Source organism: Apis cerana, linkage group LG13 (assembly GCF_029169275.1).
Source record: "Apis cerana isolate GH-2021 linkage group LG13, AcerK_1.0, whole genome shotgun sequence".
In the NCBI taxonomy this organism is placed as follows: Eukaryota; Metazoa; Arthropoda; class Insecta; order Hymenoptera; family Apidae; genus Apis; species Apis cerana.
In genome coordinates this window covers 7,385,021-7,404,568 of record NC_083864.1, presented here as the reverse complement: position 1 = coordinate 7,404,568, position 19,548 = coordinate 7,385,021, and the positions used below count along the sequence as shown (strand labels likewise).

Genomic DNA, 19,548 nt, shown 5'->3' with positions numbered 1-19,548 from the left:
AAATTAAAATTTATTTAGAATTTTGTTTTCGTATTGTAAATTAATGAAATAAAAAATATATTTATTATTCTTTTATTATTTATTAATTATAATATTTCATTAGAATATTGTGAAAATGTAATTACACAAAAATATATTGAAATCATTATTAATGCTTTATAAAATAAATATTAAAACTGAAAAAAAATTTGTATTAAATAATGTTAATATAATTGTTTCGTAGTTTTTAAAAAAAAATATTGTATAGCACTCCATATTTTTTTTATATCTTATATAAAAATATAAAATAAATAATATTTTAACTGATATGCGCATACGCTCCACGGTAAACTTTCCGTTCAAGCTATTTGAAATTTTCATAAAACAGAAATTTTTAAAAAAATTTGTTATAAAATCATATATCCTTTTTTTTTGCATCTTAAACTATATATCTTTTTCTTTATAATTATGATTTTTGATAATATTTTAAATATTATCTTCAGAAAAAAATTAATTATAATAGGACATATAAGATTTACACTGGCTTGATCAAAAAGTCACCAAAAATTGATCCAATTAAGCATTAAGTTAAAATTAAGTTTTTGTTCATCATTGTACGTCATTATTTCTATTTTCATTGTAAATATCCCATAAAGAATATTTTTATGTGCAAATATTGTTCAATATACATGTACAATATATGTATATAAATATATATCTAAGAAGTTAATTATTGTTTGTATCTATACTTACATTTTACTATACTTTACATAAATGACAAAATTTTCAATTCAATATCTTCAAAATTACAATGAAATGATAATAAAAAGTTCATAATTTCGTTATAAAAATATACAAATTATAAGATATACACCCATCCGTGGAAAAAATTTATTTTCAGTGCAGACATCTTATTTTGTTACAAATTATAATCGATTGATTGGAAATGTTTAAATTGTCGAGAAAAAAAAATATAGAATGCTCGCAAAATTATTTTAATAAGATTTAAAATTTCCTTTCTTGTTATTTTATTAATTTATAACATTAAATAAATTTAAACAAAAAAATATTCTTTTTTTTATATAGGGATCTATTAAAAATTATTGTAATATGATGGCCGAAGAGAAAGTTTCACTATGTTAGATTTCTAGTGAATAATAGCAGAACATAATTTAAGGCACTTTTTGTGTAAGCACCTTAGATTTATAATAAATATTCATTTATTAATCACATTTTAAAATGTGTGTAATATTTATCAGCCTTTCACTATAAGAAGTTATTTGTTTTTCAATAATATGACAATAACATGTTACGTAAATAAGCATTTGTTAAAATCATGATGGTATTGCAAATAAAATATTATCAATAAAATTGTCGAAATTTTGCAAAATTAATGTACACGCATATTAATCAATTTTGCAATCATTTCCGACAATTTGTTTAATCCCATTAGCTTGTTATATCATATGTTATAAATATCCGTTCAACTACATATATAAATTTTCATTATTTTCGTAATTTCATTGGTACTAATATGTACAATGATAATATATAATTCCAAAATATATCGATGATAATAAAATAATCATTATTAGAAATCTAATAACTATCTGTTGCACCCACGATGAATTTCTATCTAGAAATAAATAACTTAAAATTTAAGATTTTAATTAAACTATTTAAGTAATCGTACCTAGTACTTCAATGCACAAACGTGTGTGCATCAGTAACATTATTGTCTTATTGTATTACTTTATAAAGATGTTCATAAATGATATTTATAAAAAATTATATTACGTGTTCAAATTGTTTCAGCCCGATATTTCGATGATTATTTATAATATTTTATTATTATTTCTAACATATATGTTTATGAAGAATATTTGGACCAATATTTTTTCGTCATAGATATTAAAAAATAAAATTAATATTTTTTGTTTTATATTTCGAAAATGTTAGCAATTTTATATACGTTTCTATATATATATATATATATATATATAATATAATTACTTATAAATCATCATATAACTATGATATAACTTGACTTAATGTAATATAAATCAATTAACAAAAAAAAAAAAATATTAATATTTTAATTTAATAAAAGCCATGTTTTTTATCAGTTTTAAATGCAATATATAATATAGAAGTTATATAAACTTCATTAACATGAAAATATATATTGCATAAATTCTGAAGAAAAAAAAATCACGAACGTCTTATTTTATAACTAAACAACTATTTTCTAAACAATATTATTATAGAAAGATATTTTTTGACGTAAATATTCTTATTAATGAAGTTTATTAATAATCTATAAGTATATAAGTAATAAATTAATATCTGTCCCATATCATTGAAAGCGGATATGTAAACATAAGTTTTCTTGACCAATCGGATAACTTGCAGTTTTATATTCTTACATTAAATCCTTTGTATATCAATTTATTATTTAATTATTATATTCACTCTGTTCCACGCACTTATAATATTTTTAATCGTAATATATAGAACATTTCATTTAAATTATTTATCTTCCATATTTATGTTGATATTAACGATATAAAAAAATGTTTCAAACAAATTTTAATTCTTATAAAGCATTTCTTTTTATCGTTAATACTAATGAAAATATTTCAGATGTGTAAATTACATGAAACATTCTATATTTTATTAATTGAAAGTTCTATTATTAAGAGGTCAGAGTTATCTTTATTATGCATATTTTATAAATATCGCGCTCAGTATCTTTGATAAAATTTTTAATTTTAAGCTTTATAAGAAAATAAAAAAAAGGGAAAAGAAAAAATTCGTCAGTTTTTACAACTTTTAAGAATTTAAATTGAAGTATAAAGAGGGATATTTTTTGCATTAATCGAACTTTCATCTTTCTAACGTGATTCTATAATCAACTATCATTAGCATACGATTTTTTGATAATATCTTTTCATCAAACCACCTTATCAAAGATCCCTGAGTATGAAGCGTCAATGATCAGGACATCGAAAAAATATAAATTGTCATCAAAATGTTGTGCTATCGTTTTAAAAATTTTGTTAATAATTCTTTCCAATCAAAAAGTATTTTTAAAACAGTCTTAAGAAATATAATATACTATTTAAACTCAATCGCTTGTTTGAATTTGCAATTGTAGCGATTTCAAAAATCTTGAAATACATCAGATTTTTTATGTTTAATATTTAGTTATTATAATTCCTTAAGGCTCGAATCAAGTTCGAATATAAAATCTTTAAACAAGATTGTAAATGATGCCGATTGACGGCTAAAAATGCATTATTCACAAGATAATGATGATAGTGATTATTATTAAATTACGTTAAGAAGTTTTCAGTGATTTATCTGCGTGTGCTAGTGTGAGAGATCCTATGAGAGATACTAATGTACGGTCCAGCCATGTTATGGGGTTTGGATATAAAAGACCACCTTCATAAAATCCCAAATGTCCGCCATGAGCAAGTTCTACATATAATGTATTTGAATGATTTTCTAAAAAATTATAAAGAATATATATTAAATTCTAATATATTACAAGTATATATATAATATATTATAATTACGTTTAATTATATTATAATTACTTACTGGCATATTCCTTAATAGGTTCCAATAATTTATCAGGTACAATAGGATCATCTAACGCGTTAATAAATACCATAGGTGTTGCAATGTTATCCAAATAGAACAAAGAACTACTCCATTTATACATTTCCTTTACAGATCTAAAGTTGTGGACCTGCTCAGTAATAAATATTCAGAAACAAGATTGTTATTATATATAATTTATAATTTATATATGTATTATTATAAATTAAATGATATTATAAAATTTCTGATATATTAAGAAATATTTTACCTTTCTAGTATAAGCTTCATCAAGTTCTGGTAAAGTTGCAGCAGAAATAATATCCCATTCGTTTAAATTACATCTTTGTTTAATTTCTTCAGATAATAATATATTTTTATGTTTAAGTATAATATTCTTTACCGATTCAGTCATTATATACAGATAGAAACGTCGAAAGTTTTGCCAGTTAAGTAGGAACTTCGTACCTCTGCACATTATATAGAAAAAATATTTTATAATAATTATTATTTGTAAAAAAATTTATATTTATTATATATAATACAATATTCATATTATACATAAAAATATATGCTTACTCGATAGCATTATATCCTTGACAAATAGATATGCCGCCAATTATATTGGATAATTTATTTGATCCTCGTTCTCCTAAGTACTTAGTTACAAGATTACCACCCAAGCTAAAGCCAATGCAAATTATTCTTGTATTTGAATGTTTTTCTATCAAACTCTGTAGCATCATATGATAATCATCAGTGTGTCCTGTAATGTATAAATCAAGTTAAAAATCAATTGTGAATTCAATTATAATATCATGTTGACAATTTAAATTACATACGAGATCCTTAAGACTTTCATGATCTAGATTATACTAGTTAACAACTAATAATACAATAATTAATAATATTTAAGACTTCTATTATAAATAAATATATTTTCAGAATTTATTTTTTAAAGAAAGTAAAAGAAGAATATATAAATTTATTAAAAATATCCAAAGAGTATAAAAATCTTGTAAATTATTTTCATTTTAATCAATTGATTTATTTTTATTATAATATTTTTATCAATTGATTTATCAAACGTTTTAATTTGCAGTCTCAAAGAAAAAAAATACAAAAAATAGAAATAAAAATAGAAATTATATATATATTAGAAATTATTTATATTCATTGCGTAATATTGTCTAACATTAAATAAAAATAATATAGAAAACTTGAATTGCGGAAAAAATGTTAATAATGAAGTAATAGAAATTATACTGATTATATATAATAATCTGTAACAATATACTTAATATTTTTATATGATAATTATATAATAGTTTTACGTACCATAGGTAAAAATTCTTGGAGCGGTGACTTTTACACTGGAAAGAACTCCAACATGATTAAGTACTGCACATCGATATCCATGGCATTGTGCAAAGTGCACGAAAGTTCTGATATAAACACTTTCGGAACTATTGCAGATCCCAGGGCAGATAGCAATTGTTATATCATCTGTAATGAAATAAAATATAAAAAATTATATCGAATTTATAAGTATATTAAAATTCATTTTTGTTTTTAAAATATTAGATTCTTTTTTATTTTTAATTTTTAATTAATATTTATTTTTTCGAACATTTAAAATTATTCATTATTTATCAATTATCAGTTTTTATCGAATAAGACATTTTATCTATATTTTTATATATACGATATATTTTATCTATATTTTTATATATATTATATATTTTATCTATTTTTTTATTTTACAATTTCATTATTTTTATAATTATTATTAATCTTAAAATATAACAAGAAGCAATAACTTCAATTAAATTGCGAATTTATTAGTTTATGATATAAATTCAGAACGATATGTCAGGACAATTTTATTTATATTATAATATTGCATACATTGTAATTTTCAATTTTCTTAATCTTAGTTTGATAGAGTCACAAAATGATTTATATTGTTACTTTAAAGCATTGTATTGATTCGTGAACTATGTTATTCGCTTTAGACCTAGAATATTCAATCTTTAATCTTTAATCTTTAAGCGGCATGTATAATAGTTGAATTTGAATTCGAAATTATTACAATTTTTGCATTTAATTTAATTTATCCAATTGTTTTTTTTTCATATTATTTAAATATTAATAAGTGATAGATTCTTATATGCTCTACTATTTTAGTATGTTAACTTATTTTTTCAAAATCTATTTTCAATATAATCAGATAAATAAAAAATTACTTAATAATATTTTTTTAGATATTACTTATACATTTCAAAAAATTTCATAAAACAAATTATGAAACAAACCTTCGTAATCATTGCTCAATGGTTGATAAAGATCGTAGGTGAGTGTAGTTTCATCCGCAAGTCCGATATATACTCGTTCTCCAATCGGCCAAGGGCAACGTACGCGTCCAATAATACTGTGAACAATGGTTTGTACATGGCCACTGAAACCCCATAATCTTGTTGGTTTATATCTGAAATAGAAAAATATAATTATAAATAAACGAATAATTTGTATTTCAAAGATCTTAGGAAAATCATAAACGAAAAATGTGTTATTTTTCTCGAAACATTATTGAATAATTTTATGATTACGCTTTTTAATGATATCATGAAATTAACGTATATTTTGGAGTACATAAACATTTACAAATTATGTTTTTAGTTGTAAAAAGAAAAAAAATAAATAAAAATGAAGAAAATTATAACTCCATATAAAAAAATGAAAAACAGGTCAGGTTGATGGTTTGAAAACAGTCATAAATTATTTTAAGAATAGGTATACACACAGCTAATAACTATAAATTTCTTTTCAACACTTACATCTCTTCCTTAACCCGCAATTTCTTTTTGGATTCGTTGATCTAATTCTAAACATTATACAATATATATTGTGCTTAATTTATTTTAAAATATGGGAACAACCGTTCAATGTCGTGAAAGTTTCTTCTTTCTCGTTAGTTCTATGGAATTTTTGTCCAGAAGAAAAGTGAAGTTGAGTGTAGTAGCAAACCATTAAACCTTCTTTCTTCTTGCAATGTATAAAGAATAGTAGATCAGTGGAGCATATACGAAGCCGTAAAAATCATTGGTATTAAACAGTATTTGTGAAAAATATAATCTACCCCCTAAGTAGGACGACAAATAAAATCGTTGAATTATTTCTATGGAAATATTTCTTTATATAGCTTAATCCAAAAATGTTTACATATCTTTTATAGTTTTCAACATTTAACATTTTATTAGTTATTAAATAAACTATATAAAATTATACAAACGAGGTCAGCAACTGAAAGATTACCAGTTTCTTTTTCGGCCAAAGTAGGCCAGAAGTAAAATTTTATTATAATTTCTAGCTATGTCAATATGCTATAAAGTCTTCGAAGAACGACATCTTTTTATTCATCGCATGATCTGATCACAAAAAAGTATTCAATGAGTTATACATTCCTATTGGATTATGCATATCTAGAATCTCTTAGTGATTAAAATTTATATGAGAGAATTTTTCGATCTATCTATTCGATCTATTATAAAATTTTATCATATCGTATTTTTTTCTATCTCTATATGATTATATGACTATATATATCATGAAATTAAGTATAGCATTCAATTAATAAATATATCATTTAATATCACGCGAGATAAAAATAAAAATAATTCTTACAAGCGAGATAATCTTGAAACGTTGATAATTGAAAATAAAATAAAAAATTATTCTCTGATGAGTGATTGATCTGAATGATTAAATTAATAAAATTTTATATGGCATGTTAAAAAAAAGTTTATAATATTACGCAGCAAGTGAAATTTGCTGCGTAACGATTGATCGACAAAGAAGATACAATTCTTTTTGCTTCGATCGTGAAGTGTCAATTCACATTCGTTTAATGCAGAAATATTTCTCACGATTAAATAAAAAGAATTACATACGATTTAATGAATTTGCTCTCAAAATAATTTCTTTCCTAGAAATTTTTTTGCATGTAATATCAAAACTTTGATGATAAGAAAAATCTTAATAACATAAATATAATTAATAATATTAGATTGTTAATTTTTAATTAAATATACAGTACTTAATAGAAAGAAAGTACATGTTTTTTATTACTTTTTCTATATATAGGAATTATAAAGAAATGATATATGTTTCTCGTGCGTTTTTATACTTACTCGAAGTCATGGTCAGTAATGTAATCGATCTAAGGTCAACAGCTAATTTTTTCATGTTCAATAGATTACTTTAAGAAACTTTAAAACTCTTCTTTTATAAAAGAAAACTTTAACATAATAACGATCGATAAGGAGAAATAAATTGTGAATCAGTATGTACGATTCAATTTGCAGTAAAATTAACCATTTCCTTTCAACCGGAAAATAATTCGTTTAATTAAAGTTCTATCATTGGTATAACTTTCGATTATTGTGATGTGAATATTGTCTTTGAAGATAATTCTATGGTATTATGCCAAGGATTTTATGTTACAAAAGTAAAAGCGAAAGTAAAAAATTGCTAGGAAACGCGATCAACGCGAACAGAAAATCTTCCTATGGAAATATTTAGTTGAATAATTGTTAATTATGAGTTAATATTGATTTGTCTGGCATTTAAAGTACGAAAAGTATTTACATTCAATCAAGAAAATAAACTATTAAAATGAAGATTTTAAAATTTCATAATACATGAAAATTTCACTAGAGAATTAGAGAATTAGAAATTAGAATTATCAAATTAATCATATGAACTATTTATTTTCATTTGTGTATTATTTTAATTAATTATTAATTATGTATTTAAATGTCATAAATTAAATTGTTAAATCTAGTAAATATTTATAAATAAATATTGATATACAAAATATTGTTTTTTAAAATTAAAACTTTCTAAGAATTAATGAATTCACGATTAATTTCATGACATTTTATGTTGCATGTTCATCATTTATTTAAATTTTTCATGGGATGATGAAAATATATACCTTTTAATATAGAATTATAATTTCAATAAAAAAAAATATATAAATATAATTTTTATTTTCTAGTCCTTTGAAAGAAATTTTTTAAATTATTTATCCTTACTTATTTCATGTTTCTATTATAAATAATTTTTTTAAAGAAAAATTTACGAAGTGTTTTTTCAATAAACATTTTTATGCATTCTTTTATAGAAACAAATTAAAATAAAATACGAAAAAAATATATAATTTAATTGTATTTATAAAAAATTTACAACAATAATTCATCAAATTTTATTTCATTTATTCTTGTCTGTTTTGTCAATTTATTTATCTAAAAAAAAAATTTTATTTTTTGAATTATATTTAATGAATTCATATTTAAACATTACAAATATAAATAATCAGTTCTTTATTTCATATCAACATATTTATATTAATATAAAAAATGAACATGAGTCATCTTGTGATAAGTTTATAATATAGTCATAATCTTTTGATAAATGTGATGAATGCATATTGAAGTTTCTAAAGTTGTTTAGTGAGGTCATAGCCAAGATCAGAACAAATCATTATGCAATATTCAAAATGGAAGAACAATGCTAACGGTTATATTTTCTATATTGTTATACAGACTATATTGTTTCCATTTTGTCAGTTTCATTCTTTCTTTCAATAATTTAATACATTTTTTTTCAATGCATTTAAAAGTGCATTCATTATATTTATTGAAAATAAAATCATATAAATACAAAATTATATATATCATTTAATGAATAATGTTAATAATGTTAAAAATTAATGTTATTCATTTCATTTTGAAAAACTAATTAATTAAAGTAGACTTTCAAAGAATAATTAACATAAAATTTTTTTTCTTTATATATGCATATAATTATTTAAATATTTTTTGGTAATTGTTTAGAAATTTAAAAATAATATTATTATAATATTTATTTTTAAAAGTATATATTATTATTTATAATTTAATATACTATTTTCATTAATTATTTAATTTTTTAATGAATATTAAACTATTATCAATATGCACTAGAGCAATTATATTTATTATTTAGGTACATTATATAAGTATATACATGTAATATATAAATAGTAATAATAAATTTTATTGACAGTTACTACGTAACGAGATAATATTACATTTTTTATAACGTTTATTTTGTGACGTAATTAAAAAGATTGATAAACTCAGTGTCTATTAGTGAAAACTAGATCATACCCGTGCTAAATAACCAAAATAAAATTCTATCTTCAATTGTGTCTGGTAATTTTCGCGAATTTTCGATCTTATCGATCGTTAAATCATCTTCAAGATATTTCATTATCAATTTATCAGATATAAATTAAAAATAAATGATCATCTTAGAAAATTTTCCACATGTATTCTTAAGGACATTAAGAAAAATGTCCGGCATATTTAGAACTGATCTAACCTCACTTTCTCTCTATGGACACCATAGAGCGAAAGATTTAGAATTTTACATGTAAAATACATGATATAATTTATCAAATGAAAAATCGTTAGAAAACTTACGGTTCTGTGATAACAGGTGCAATTTTAAGGATCGTCGTAAGAAATGATTGATCTTGACAGATGACCAATGGTTTTTGCGGTGCACTGTTTACGTTTAATATCCTAAACAGGATACATAGGATTACGGCAAACACGGCTAACAATGCCGTGGACATGTTATTCTTTTGCTTTGTTACGCCACAAAAATTATATTTCCTGTTATCGTACAGGTATCGACGTATGAAAAGGAACGCTTGAACTGATTGTTCCACACTCAGCAATATATGCTGGAGGGTTATGAAGGAACGGCTGCTGTTGCGTTGACGATGCTCAACAACGTGATACTCGTATCAAGGATTGTATCCGACTATTTCGCGTTTGTTTTACCGGCACTTCTTGACGGTTGATTTGCGCGTGCCTATCAATAGTTAAGTTTGCGAAACCTCCATCTGTCCGTGTCAATTGAAACTTCAATTCGCATATAGACTATGTTAAATCAAATCAGACAGAGCAACAGAGTTGAAATTTTCAGATGCTGTCTTAAGTATAAATAGTCAGAAAGCGGTATATCTAATGTCATAAATTTTAGTTCGTGAATCGTATTTTGCTATTCCGCTAACATTATCGGACTACTTTTCTTTCCTCCATTTCTTCTATTAGTTCTACAGTATGGCCGAGTTAACCGTAAATGCATAGTAATTTCTTTAGCTATATTAAAAATGCAATTCCAAAATTAATTTTAGTTCTCTTTTCTGAAATTAATGCTTGAATAGATTTCGATATCAATTTATTGAATGGAACATCATATTAGTATTTTATAAAAATACTTCAAAATTAAGACTAATATATTTAATAACATTTAACATGATACATTTAATGATAAGGAAATTTATATTAATCATTATAATTTTTCTATAAATTGATTATTTTTGTTTTATTCATTAATAAAATTTATACGATATATGTTTAAATTAGACATATTAATTAACAAAATAAACCTTATAATGATTAAATATTATGAATTTATCTTATTCTATAATTTCTACTTTAAAATATTATAATATAGCATAAAATGAAATAATAATATTGAACGTATGTTTTCACAAATATAATAATTAAATTTTAATTTTTTTTTATTTTTTACATTATTATGATAAACGCAATTTATATTATGTATGTAAAAATTTCATATGTATATAAAAATATTCATATATTTCTTTCTTATAGCAAAATAATCGAAATTTTATCCTCGTTTAAAAATCAAATATCTTTTTCAAGATTATGAATATTTTACTTTATATTATGAATATTTTATTTTATATTATAAAAGAAATCAAGAAATATCATGTTACTGACCTATTATTTTATTTGGAATTTCTATAAAAATATAAAACACTACTGAGATAAAATCAAGATCGTTCACTTCGATCTACTAATAATTATCGATATTTCGATAATTAATCGATGTGGAAACGATATCTATTTCATGGTTCGATATTTAAAAATATGATTATCGTATCGTAGTTTTAAAAATCGCATCGTAGTTTTAAAAATCGCATCATATTTGTTATTCATATATTCTTTTTGTTTTCGTGCATTATAATAAAAAATAATTAAATTGTTCAAGAGTATTATATAGATAAAAATATTGTTTGTGTATGATATATAATGTTCTCTCTGAAAAATAAGTAAATTAATAAACGAATATGTGATACTTTGAAATGAGTGCTCCTTCATAATTGAGAAAAAAAAATTCAAACATTAATTAGATTTATGAATTAAATTATATGATATTATATGATTATTAAACATATTCTTTTTTCTATATTTTAAAATATACAATTGTAAGAAAATTAAAATCATTAATATAATCAATATAAGTTCCTTAGAAACCACTATTGAAATAACCATGTACTTAGTAACGATTTTCATATAGATGTGATGATATAAAAGTTTAATATTTTTTTTTATTATTGAATTTTTTATTTTGAGAACATATAAAAAATGCGAGGAAAGAATAAAAAGAAAATGGCCAAAAATTATAGCAAAAATTTAAAAAAAATGAAAAATAATAAAAACGGTAAAAATAACAACAATGGAAAAAATAAAGAAGCAAAAAAATCAAGAAGGAGTGGAGGAAGAACAAAATTTACTATGGATATTTTCAATGAAGAAGTCATGGAAAATGCTTATTATACTTGTCATAATATTATGGATGTAATAAAGTGCAGAGGTTTCCCTTGGCCTGAAGCTCAAAAGAAGAAAAAAAAGAAGGGGAAGAAATGAATACTGTGAATCTGCAATAAGGTATTGAAAAAAAAAATATTTTTTCATTTAAGATTATTTGCATTTCAAATATTGTAGAAAAATTTATAAAAATAACAATAATATAAACTATATTTCTTATCATAAGTATTCTGATATTGTATAATACAATATCAATATAACAAAATATCTTAAAATATAATAATATAATAATATAATAATATAATAGTTAATCATTATTCTCAATTTCTTTTTCCATTGTCTTAGTAATGAAATTACAATATTGTTTTGTATCAAATTCAGTATGATTAATCATAAATGGTCCATTGAATACACAATGTACCGTAACTGTTTCTGAATATTGTAAATCAGGTAATAACTAAATAAAAATAGATACAGAATTATTAATCAGATATTTTTATACTTAGATAATAAATAATTAAATAGAATACCTTTGGTGTAAGTAAAAAATATTGAGAACTATTTGGTCTTCCAGTCATTTTTACGAGCAAATTAAATACTCTTCTTTCATTTACTACATCCATACCCTATAATAAAATTAAATATAGGAAAAGAATGATAATTATATAAATTTCATTATAATTACCTGATTAATTTCATCCACACAACGGAAAGGCACTCTTGATAATTCTTGAAGTGAAATCATATAAATAGCAGTAGTCACAGCTCTTTCTCCACCACTTTGATGATGTCGCGTTAATTCTTGTAATTGATCAGTATCTCTGAATTTTACTTTAATTTTTAAACCATATTGGTCAAACTCCATCTAAATATTAAATTTTTTATAAGTTTTTAAATAATAAATATAATATCTTTCCATATTTAATTTTATTTTAAGATAACTCACATTGTTATCTGGTTGTGCTAAAATAACTTCACCAGCACAACCCATTGCTGAGAAATACATACTAAAATTAGAATTTATTTTTTCAATGGTTTGTGACAAAGGTGTTAACCATTCTTTTCGTAATGTTTCTATGCTTTGTGTAATTGTTTCTAATTCATGCGTTTTTCTTTGAATGATATCTTTTAATTGATGTATATCTTGCTCTATTTGTTCATATTCATGTAATACCTGAAATTAAAATACTTAATAATTATATTAGTTATTAATTATTTTTTTGATAAATTTATATTTATATGAAATTTTTTGAAGCTCACATTTTCACCATCTATATTATTTCCCATACAGAATACTTTTGCTTGCGCAATGTTCAATTCATTATTAATCTCTTCTATAGTTGGCGGTAATTTATTAAATACTTTATTTATAGCCGCAAATGCATCATCTTGAGGGCTAATACCATCGGTAGTTTCTAGTGCTTCATTATATATTTTCTCAACTTCTTTTCTCAGTGGATGCAGTTCAGAAATAAATTGTTTTACTTTATCTTCTGCTATTTTAAGTTTTTCTCTCAAATCTTGAGAATCATTTATTTTTACTCTTAAGGATTTATTATGTAATTTTAATGCTAATTCAATTTCTTCACTGACTGTAATGCATTTAAAGCAATCTTCTAATTCAGTATTGTATGCCTTATAAATTTTTAATTGTTTATCCATAGTTATCTACAAAATTTATATAAATTTATATGTTTTTTAATACGAAAAATAATTATTTAATATTTAATAGAACCTTTATTTCATTAGCAGAAGATTCTTGTATTTTCTCAATACTAGTTCGCTCATTTTGCAGATCTACAATTTTTTTTTGTATCATAGATATTCTAGATTTTAAAGTTTGTATTTGTTGGAGATCTTGCTGATATTTATTTCTGCTAATTCTGTATTCATCTAATTCCTTATTTTGTTCATGTACTTGCTCATCAATTTGTTTAATTTTATTAAATACATTGCTTTTTCTTTCTTTTAATATTCTCAATCTAAAAAAAAAAAAAATTTCAATAACAATACATTCAATTTATATTTTATCATGTAAAATTATTAACAAACTTTTCTTCAACGTTTAATAGTCTTGATTTATCTAATACAATAGATAACATTCTTGTACTTGATACTGGTTGCATTCCAATAGATTTTTCTCCTGTATATTTAGATCTATTTACCATATACACATTGTTTACTAAAAAATATAATATCAAATATTATTAATTTTATTTATGCAAGATATCTGCTAACGTTTATTGCTATTTATGCAAAATATCTGCTCTATGTTTATTTTACTTAATTTACTTACCACTAAAATAGTAACGTATACTATTAGGTATATGATCAATGTTATCATCAACTTGATTTGTTCCTACAGGTATGTTGTTTAAATTATACATAGTTACTAAATATTTCATTATGATACTCGGAGCTTCAATTAATGATACTAGATAATGGGTAAAACCAAATTGTTTAATATGATGTAATGGAATTGCCGGATTCATAGAAACATTTTTCATAGGATCAGAATGTACAACATTTACTTGTAATTTTTGCTCGTCTCTTAAATAATGCAATAACATATTCATATCTCGTTTATTTTCACAAACAAATGCTATCAAATCCCTAAATGGAATAACATTTTCCAAATATTTTGCATATGAAGCATCTTTTACATTTATATTAAGCAATATTGGTTCGTGTACTGTATTAGAAAATTTATTTTGATTTTCTCTCAACCATTGTACTGCTTTATATGTATCAATACTTCTCTCCTTTAGTAATTCTAATCGTTTTGTTTCAATGTTAAGAAGTTGTAATTCTGTTTCTTGAGCTGAAAATTTTATTTTATTATTGAATAATAAAATATACATGAAAACAAAATAATAAAAACAAAATAAATAATTCACTTCTAATTTCAAGACTTAAGCGTTCTTCTTCTTGTTTTAATCCTGAATCTTTATTTGTTAACATATTAATTATGTTTCTTTTGTTTTCTATATTGGATAATATTTCTTGTCGTTTTTTTATTAAATTTTCTTCTGTAAAACATAACATATTCTAAAAATGTAATAATATATTAATTTAAATATAAGTACAATTAATAAAACAAACCAGATCCAATATCTTTTAACATTAGCAATAAATCATTATCAAGTTTGTTTTTCTGTTGTTGTGCAATATCAATATCATGATCTCGAGCTTCTTCCATTTGAATTCTATGCTTACATGTATTTTCATAATCTTTAATATTATTTTCACAATCTAGAATATCATCCATCATTTTTTTTAATTTTAAATTTTTGATCTTGATTTTATTACTCTAAAATTATAAGAATAAATTACCATTAGATTATATAATTAATTACAACTTATCTTATAACTCAAAATATATGATCTTACATGATCTGAAACAGAATTTTGTAGTTGTCCAATTTCTGATTTTATTTTTTCTATTGCATCATCAATAGGTTTTATGTTTTCTTCTAATGATGTTACTACAGTTACTGCAGTTTCCTTTTTTTTTCTCAACTGTAATAATTAACAAAATGTATATAATAATTAATTACAAAATTATTATAGGAAGATTATGATCATAACTATTCTTTTTATAATTTTTTATTTTTACCTTGAGCAATTCTCTACGCTTTTGATCATATAATATCCATGCTTTTTTCTGTTTTAAGCTAATAATTTTCTTCTTTATTAATTTCTTTTCTTTTATACTGCTAACACTTTCTTTTAAACCTTCATATATTTGAGATTTTTCTTCTAATATTTTCTTCTTACTTTCAATCTGTTTTTCTAAATCTTTATGATCTATTCTATATTGTACCAAGTTTTTGTGGTGTTCTAATATTATAGGATCACCAACTGATCTTTCTGTATTTTCTAATAATTCTTGTGCATTCATTTTTGAAAAGTCTTGTACTTTATCTTGTGGAAGAAATTGACAAAGATTATCCACCTAAAATTCAAAATAAATTAGAAATAATGAAAAGATTAATTTAAATAAAAATCTTTTTTAAGTACTTGAATGTTAAAAGTTTTTGTTAATTCTTGTATTTCTTTGATATTTGATGGTCTTTCATCAAGAAACCATAAAGATTTCCCACTTATATTAAATATTCTTTGAATAATAACATCATTCTTTTTGCCATTTTTGAGGTGAATTTCAATTTTTGCTTCTTCACATCCTCTTTTTACATAATCAGCGACATGAATGGCACGACCAATGGTACTAGGTTTACCTCCTAATCCAAGCACAATGGCACAAACAATTGTTGATTTACCAGTACCATTAGGACCAATAATAACATTCAAATTTCTCCCAGGTTTTATACAAACTTTATTATAAGTTCTAAAAATATAAGAAATTTTTTACACTTATCTTTCTTATTAGAATTAAAAACTAAAAAAAATTAATTGATACTTACACAAAATTTTCTAAATAAATATAGGTAATTATACCTTTATCCATACTATTCATAATGCCACTTTAAATAAATTAAATTATTTCATTGATGAGAAACAATTATTTAAATAATCATTATTAAATGTTTATTATAATATTGATTTATTATATATTGAATTATTGAATTATATATTATTGATGTTTATTATGTATTGAAATAATACAATTACTAAATATAAATAAAATTAAAACGAAGAATTTTACTAATTTATTTATTTATACTTTAGATTACATGATCCATTTTATATGGATGGATAGCATTCACATAACCTATTCAAAACAAATGCACTCCGTTTCAAGAAATATAGTATATATTTATATAGTGTCGCTATATTTAAAGACTATATGAATTATTTAAAAATAAGTAAATTATATATAAAAATTTATTTAAAATGTTAAAAAAAATATGTATATTTTTTGTTTAAATTTATAATGATTATTATATTATGCAATAATTTTATAAGATTATATATATAGATATGAATAGAATTATAAAATTATTATGTTGTAATTATGTTATAATCATTGTATACATGTAATTATTTTAATTATGTTATAACTAATTTTATTAAATTTATTATTTATTAATTAAAATATGTAGTTTTTTTTATTATTAATTTATATCAATAATATTTATTTAATATTGCTCGAAATTATATAATTTTTTCTGGAATAAAAAAAAACTTTTATAACAAACTCCGATATGCTGATAAAAAACATTATATCTAATAACAACAGTAAGCACAGGAAGTTGATAAAATAAACGACGTACATATAGAGCAATGACGTCAAGAGATATGTTCTTAATTGAGAAAATAACGATAACGTGTAATTTAAATGAATTTTTTTTACTCTTATTGTATTTTTCACAAATAATAAAAATATTATTATATAATTTATTAATAATTGTATATTTAATAATTGAAGTTTTGGATCAAATATAAATTTCTAGAGGAGAGAAATGGATAAATAAATTTCATCGATTTAATCAAGATAATGTTCTTATTATTGCATTTTTTATATTTTTTCTAATGTTACGAAACTCTTTTCGCTAATGGATTTTACTTTCTTTCAGTTTTAGATGTCCGAATTAGATTCGCATAAAAATGATTAAATTCTGTTATCGCATAATAAACTATGACATTCATAATTTTCTCACAATGCGAAATATCTTTTAGTGTAGAATACGATCTCGAAAGAGAATGTAATTTTGGTTCTTCAATACAAAATAAAGTTTTGTTCTTTCAAAGTGAAATTTCGTGGAAAATTACTTAAAATTTGTGATATTGTTTTAATTTAAGCTCTTCAAATGACTCATCGATTAAAATGTAATGGAAAAAGAGTTAAAATTTGTAAAAAACAATTATCGTTTCTACGTTTTGAAAATTATACATCATTAATATATTACATTGCATTCATTAATCGTTTGATGGGTTTTTTACCTTATAAACTCGAATCGTCGAAATTTATGTACTCGAAATTACACTCCGTTTTCTCTACAATTATAATTATCATTTATTTATTTCTCGCAATTATCGCTTTATATGAAATTAACTTTTATATTATAGCAGATGACGGGATACCTAGAATGTTGCATCGTAATTCTATTGCGTTATTTGGTCCCGCATTACTGTTTTGTAGTTATATCTCAAATCGATCAACAGTTCAGGCAATTCAACGTGTTCAGTATGTTTCTTATATATTATCTGCAGAAATTTTTAATAAATTGATCAAAACACTTTTTATAAAAGATATATTATTCTTAATGCCATTAGGAGTTTTTATATTATACTTCATAATCAATTGTGATTTTTATGTTTTTCTTTTTATTTGTTGGTATTCATTTTTTGGACTTCTCGTAATAAGTACTTTATACTTGAACAATGTGTACATATTAAATGCCTGTTTCAAATTTATAAATAATTCTTTAATAAAAATTAAAGAAATTTTAATCAACGATGAGCCTCATCTTCTCAGAAGAGAGTATCATATGAAAAAGAATCCCATTTTACTTATGGAATTGAGGATTCTTAAGAAACAATATATGGAATTGATAGAAGCTGTTCAGTTATTAAATGATTCATATAGCTTGAAAAATGAAATGATATTATTAATGTTATTCTTCGATATTACGTTCAACTTATATGTTTACCTAATATTATACAATACAGAAGGCAAAATTACAAAGATAAACAGTACTCTTGGATTTGCAATTTTCTATCCCGTATATATTATTATTTCTATTTCAATCATTGAAATTATTAGAGTTCAAATGAAAAAAATTGGCACAAATATTCATAAAATTCTCGTGCATACTTTTGACGATCAAATTATAGCAGAGGTAAGATCATTTGATTCGCATTATATAGATTTTAATGGAGAGATTCATCGATTTGATAATTTTAGTTGGAGTTATTTTCTTTAGAAGTGCTGCAAAAAGACAATACATTTATAATGTTTGGGCTTGAAATAAATTTGACTCTTGTGACGGAGGTAAGTAAACAGAAAATTTTGTCGAGGAAATCAATTTTTTTTTCATTAATTCTATTTTATTTTATAGATGACGTGTAAAATTACTACCTTTTTATTAATATTGATACAATTTTTGTTTGTTCCACCTTGTTAAAGAAAAATTTCGATCAATTACGTTAATGTGTATACAAGAAATAGTTGATTTGGATGAAAAACTGATTCATAAAAAATTTTTTATAATAAAATTATGTTATTTCCAATTATGTTAAAAGCATTTCCATTTTATGGAAAATAATTTTGTATAATATATTTATCATTTTCATTATTGAATTGCAT

The 19,548-nt window shown here is 22.4% G+C and overlaps 3 protein-coding genes across 5 annotated transcripts; 1 reads left to right on the top strand and 2 right to left on the bottom strand.

Annotated features, from left to right (window-relative positions):
- Window positions 1-56: 56 nt before the first annotated feature.
- Window positions 57-12,360, bottom strand: LOC107996224 (abhydrolase domain-containing protein 2). The gene is made up of 7 exons (XM_017054181.3): window positions 10,113-12,360; window positions 5,901-6,073; window positions 4,924-5,091; window positions 4,165-4,351; window positions 3,857-4,055; window positions 3,586-3,736; window positions 57-3,489 (listed from the first exon to the last, which is right to left on the bottom strand). The coding sequence occupies exons 1-7, from the start codon at window positions 10,265-10,267 to the stop codon at window positions 3,320-3,322; spliced, it is 1,203 nt and encodes a 400-aa protein (XP_016909670.1). The 5' UTR covers window positions 10,268-12,360; the 3' UTR covers window positions 57-3,319.
- On the bottom strand, window positions 6,761-16,974 carry LOC107996225 (structural maintenance of chromosomes protein 5). Its single transcript, XM_017054182.3, has 14 exons — window positions 16,703-16,974; window positions 16,299-16,626; window positions 15,895-16,233; window positions 15,669-15,797; window positions 15,381-15,588; window positions 15,176-15,307; window positions 14,575-15,099; window positions 14,331-14,460; window positions 14,014-14,260; window positions 13,539-13,946; window positions 13,225-13,452; window positions 12,964-13,143; window positions 12,809-12,904; window positions 6,761-12,735 (listed from the first exon to the last, which is right to left on the bottom strand). The coding sequence occupies exons 1-14, from the start codon at window positions 16,753-16,755 to the stop codon at window positions 12,586-12,588; spliced, it is 3,153 nt and encodes a 1,050-aa protein (XP_016909671.2). The 5' UTR covers window positions 16,756-16,974; the 3' UTR covers window positions 6,761-12,585.
- On the top strand, window positions 12,259-19,518 carry LOC107996226 (uncharacterized). 3 transcript variants are annotated; one of them, XM_062083981.1, is made up of 5 exons: window positions 12,259-12,398; window positions 16,968-18,068; window positions 18,309-19,081; window positions 19,147-19,233; window positions 19,301-19,518. In XM_062083981.1, the coding sequence occupies exons 2-5, from the start codon at window positions 18,050-18,052 to the stop codon at window positions 19,364-19,366; spliced, it is 945 nt and encodes a 314-aa protein (XP_061939965.1). In that variant the 5' UTR covers window positions 12,259-12,398; window positions 16,968-18,049; the 3' UTR covers window positions 19,367-19,518. The 3 variants fall into 3 exon arrangements, with proteins under 3 accessions (XP_061939965.1, XP_028521707.2, XP_028521706.2); XM_028665906.2 differs by having other exon boundaries at window positions 16,968-19,081; XM_028665905.2 differs by having other exon boundaries at window positions 16,968-19,081; window positions 19,147-19,518.
- The last annotated feature ends 30 nt before the right edge of the window (window positions 19,519-19,548 follow it).

Bases quoted from the DNA above. Each gene is read 5' to 3' on its own strand.
- LOC107996224 (XM_017054181.3), bottom strand. From the start codon at position 10,267: ATGTCCACGGCATTGTTAGCCGTGTTTGCCGTAATCCTATGTATCCTG. The intron at 5,092-5,900 runs GTTTGTTTCATA...ATTTCATTACAG, and splicing joins ATTGAGCAATGATTACGAAG to ATGATATAACAATTGCTATC. The intron at 4,352-4,923 runs GTACGTAAAACT...TATACATTACAG, and splicing joins TCCAAGAATTTTTACCTATG to GACACACTGATGATTATCAT.
- LOC107996225 (XM_017054182.3), bottom strand. From the start codon at position 16,755: ATGAATAGTATGGATAAAGGTATAATTACCTATATTTATTTAGAAAAT. The intron at 15,308-15,380 runs GTTTGTTTTATT...TATGTTTTACAG, and splicing joins GTTAAAAGATATTGGATCTG to AAGAAAATTTAATAAAAAAA. The intron at 13,947-14,013 runs GTTCTATTAAAT...TAAATTTTGTAG, and splicing joins CTTCTGCTAATGAAATAAAG to ATAACTATGGATAAACAATT.
- LOC107996226 (XM_028665905.2), top strand. From the start codon at position 18,050: ATGACTCATCGATTAAAATGTAATGGAAAAAGAGTTAAAATTTGTAAA. The intron at 19,082-19,146 runs GTAAGATCATTT...TGATAATTTTAG, and splicing joins ACGATCAAATTATAGCAGAG to TTGGAGTTATTTTCTTTAGA.